General features: G+C 30.7%; 1 protein-coding gene across 1 annotated transcript in view; it reads right to left on the reverse strand.

The window, feature by feature from the left end:
* Positions 1–172: 172 nt before the first annotated feature.
* LOC106472036 (fibrillin-2-like) overlaps positions 173–3,846 on the reverse strand; it is a gene marked incomplete at its 3' end in the record, with an annotated part of 41,844 nt that continues 38,170 nt past the window's right edge. The window contains exons 53-57 of the mRNA XM_022400642.1: positions 3,121–3,195; positions 2,157–2,339; positions 1,584–1,655; positions 649–831; positions 173–271 (exon numbers count right to left, since the gene is read on the reverse strand). Of these exons, the coding sequence (XP_022256350.1) occupies positions 173–271; positions 649–831; positions 1,584–1,655; positions 2,157–2,339; positions 3,121–3,195 (612 nt within the window). The remainder of the gene's footprint in view (positions 272–648; positions 832–1,583; positions 1,656–2,156; positions 2,340–3,120; positions 3,196–3,846) is intronic.

Consider the following 3,846-nt stretch of genomic DNA (forward strand, 5'->3'; position numbering starts at 1 on the left):
CTGTAACTACCCTAAACATACACTGCAGTTAGATTTATTAGAGAGTTCTGTAAATTTTTCTGATGAAACTACATAATTATAACGTATTAAGCCCCCAACAAAAAAGATGTTCAATAACTTTTTTAAAAATCTTATTTAAGAAATACCATATTTCTACTGTTTTATTTATTACAAATATGATTTTTATTAAAGATGTTCTTACCTTTGCACTGTTTATTAACACATACATAACCGGATCCACAATCTTTGTCAATTTCACATTCATACTGAACTGTAAAAAAAAGAAAACATTCCGTCAACCAGAAAGAAAATGATAATAAGCCAAGTTTTCATTAAAACTTCTTATAGTTTATTTATTAACGTAGTTCAGAAAATCCTGCAGGGTTGTTAACTTTGGTCATTATGAGAAGAGAACAAAAACCTAAGAAATGTATACTCTTTGAACTGATACTTAGGATAAGATGTCTTCCTACAGAAAATCGTATTTAACATACAAATACTTGTACAATTATCAATTAAATATAATTCTAGCTTCTACTTTAGATTAAATCATTTACTAGAATGTTCTAATAGGATGTGTTCAACTATTTTCTGCTCAAAAATGTGTCTAATTTCCTACGTTTAATCAAAGATTCTACACTACTGTACCTAGAGTGCACTGTTTTAGAGGTGATCCAGTATATCCTGGAAGACAGGTGCATACAGCTTCATGGTTAAGAGCACGGCACAGTGTGTTAACTCCACAGATTCCTCCGATGTTACATGGATTCTGACATATCCTGTTGATGCAGGCTTCATCGAATGGACAGTTGCTGTGTGTCCGACATCCAGCTACATATCGAAATTACAACAATAGTACTATATTTGTAAACTTGCGCATATTTTAAAACAACAGATATGACTGAACTATCAGAAACTCTTTGACTATGCAGCATTTAATGCTTGACCATGTAACATCAGTGAAACTACAAGAAATATTTCCCATGATGCCTAAACGTACAACACCTTTGTACCGGTTTCTTCAAAATATGCACAAGATAAATATCAGAATCTCTTAAGATTGTTGAAATAAACAACAACAATAAAACAGTTTTATAAAGAACAAATCAGATATATCATTATATTGTAAAAATAAGTTAGGTCTAAGATTTGAGTATCATATAATGTAACTTCCTGGCATTTTTAAATCTTAAAAATATTGTTAAAAAATCCCCATTCTGCTTCATTCAACTAACATTATGAAGAAATATGGCACATATGCACCTATATACTAAAATCTAACATAAGAAAATCTGTATTGTGTTTCATTCAACAAACACCAAGTAGAAATGCAGTTACATATCTGTACACTGAGATCTAATATAACCAAATCCCTGTTCAATTTCATTCAACAAACACCAAGTAGAAATGCAGTGACATATCTGTACACTGAGATCTAATATAACCAAATCCCTGTTCAATTTCATTCAACAAACACCAAGTAGAAATGCAGTGACATATCTATACACTGAGATCTAATATAACCAAATCCCTGTTCAATTTTATTCAACGAGTACTAAGAAGAAAGAATAAACTGAACTTACCTATACACTGAGATCTGACACAGATAAATCCAATGGCACATTCTTCATCTCGCCTGCATTCTATATCTTCAACTGTAACACCGACAACAGGAAATTAGTAATGAATATTTGACAAAAAAAATTACTTTCAACTTCAGAAAGAAAATTAATACTCTAATACCAAAACTCAACTTAAGCCTTCTTCAGAATGTAATTTAATACAACAAATGAGTGTACATCTGATATACGTTTGATTATATGGCATCCTGATGGAGAGGTAAGTTGACATACTGATATTAAAATATTCTACTACTATACTTAAATTAGCACTTTCTACATTAAAAAAACAAATGAAAACATATAATGAGCAAAACTTTTATTCTGCTAGTGAACTCATATTAACAGCTTACTAATTTTTTTTTACAAGAATTAAAAGACATGTTAAAACAATGCATATTAAAGAAAAACAAAACATGCAACTATAAAAAGATATACGTTTTATCAAAAACTTAAAACACACACACACACGCTATCTTTTTTGGACAAAAGTGTAAAGTATGAACTACAAAAAATTTCAAAATATTTAAAACACACCTCTTGAGCAAAGAATATTTGGATCTCCCGTGTATCTGTTCGGACAACGGCACACGGGACGATGATTAACAGGTTGACATAATGCTTCCTGACCACAAGCACCACTCTGTTCACAGGGATTAACACATTGACCAAGGATACAAGCTTTGTCGATTGGACAGTTTCTATCTGATCGGCAACCAACTACAAGAATAGAGGAACAATAAAAACATCAAGAAATCAACAAAGCATAATAATATTATCACAGGAATAGAGGCACAATAAAAACATAAAGAAATCAACAAAACATAATAGTATTATCACAGGAATAGAGGTACAATAAAAACATCAAGAAATCAACAAAGCATAATAATATTATCACAGGAATAGAGGCACAATGAAAACATCAAGAAATGAACAAAACATAATAATATTATCACAGAAATAGAGGAACAATAAAAACATCAAGAAATCAACAAAACATAATAATATTATCACAGGAATAGAGGCACAATGAAAACTTCAAGAAATGACCAAAACATAATAATGTTATCACAGGAATAGAGGAACAATAAAAACATCAAGAAATTAACAAAACATAATAATATTATCACAAAAATAGAGGAACAATAAAAACATCAAGAAATCAACAAAACATAATAATATTATCACAGGAATAGAGGAACAATAAAAACGTAAAGAAATCAACAAAACATAATAGTATTATCACAGGAATTGAAAAACAATAAAAAAACTGCAACAGTAATGCATTTATAAGACCATATTCATGAAATTGAAATTGAGAAAAACAAAACAGGTGAAGAAATATATAGCTCGGTTAGAAGTATGTAAATAATGCAACAGAAAAAACGTAATAAGGTAATATATATATATATATATATATCAATTTCAACCATATCTAATGAATAGCAAGCAGAACTTAGATATTTAGCTGGTAATCAAAGTGATAGAGATAGTAACATACCGATACATCTTTCATTCTGGCAGATCAGACCTGGAAGACAATCTGGATCTGTTTGGCATTCTGTCAGAACAGGAACTGAAAATAAAAGATGTTGAAAATCATTTGCATTTTGAATTCACTGAATTTTGAAATATAAAAGATTGGTCAGAGTAAGGGTAGCAATATAACATCTTAATCATAAAAGCAAGGTCAACCATTTTCTGGATGTTGAAATATAAAAGATTTGCCAGAGTAAGGGTAGCAATATAACATCTTAATCATAAAAGCAAGGTCAACCATTTTCTGGATGTTGAAAGGACTGAATAATTACTATGAACAGAATGGTAATAATCATACCGGGTATGAAGTGCTCTAGTTAAGGTTACGATAAACATGTACTTCACTGAGTGCTCTAGTTAAGGTTACAATAAACATACTTCACTGAATGCTCTAGTTAAGGTTACAATAAACATGTACTTCACTGAGTGCTCTAGTTAAGGTTACAATAAACACATGCTTCAGTGAGTGCTCCAGTTAAGGGTACAATAAACACATGCTTCAGTGAGTGCTCTAGTAAAGGTTACAATAAACATGTTTTACTGAGTGCTCTAGTAAAGGTTACAATGAACACGTGCTACTGCGTGCTCTAGTAAAGGTTACAATGAACACGTGCTTCACTGAATGCTCTAGTTAAGGTTACAATAAACATACTTCACTGAATGCTCTAGTTAAGGTTACAATAAACAT

Source organism: Limulus polyphemus, unplaced genomic scaffold (genome assembly GCF_000517525.1).
Source record: "Limulus polyphemus unplaced genomic scaffold, Limulus_polyphemus-2.1.2 Scaffold5034, whole genome shotgun sequence".
Taxonomy (NCBI): domain Eukaryota; kingdom Metazoa; phylum Arthropoda; class Merostomata; order Xiphosura; family Limulidae; genus Limulus; species Limulus polyphemus.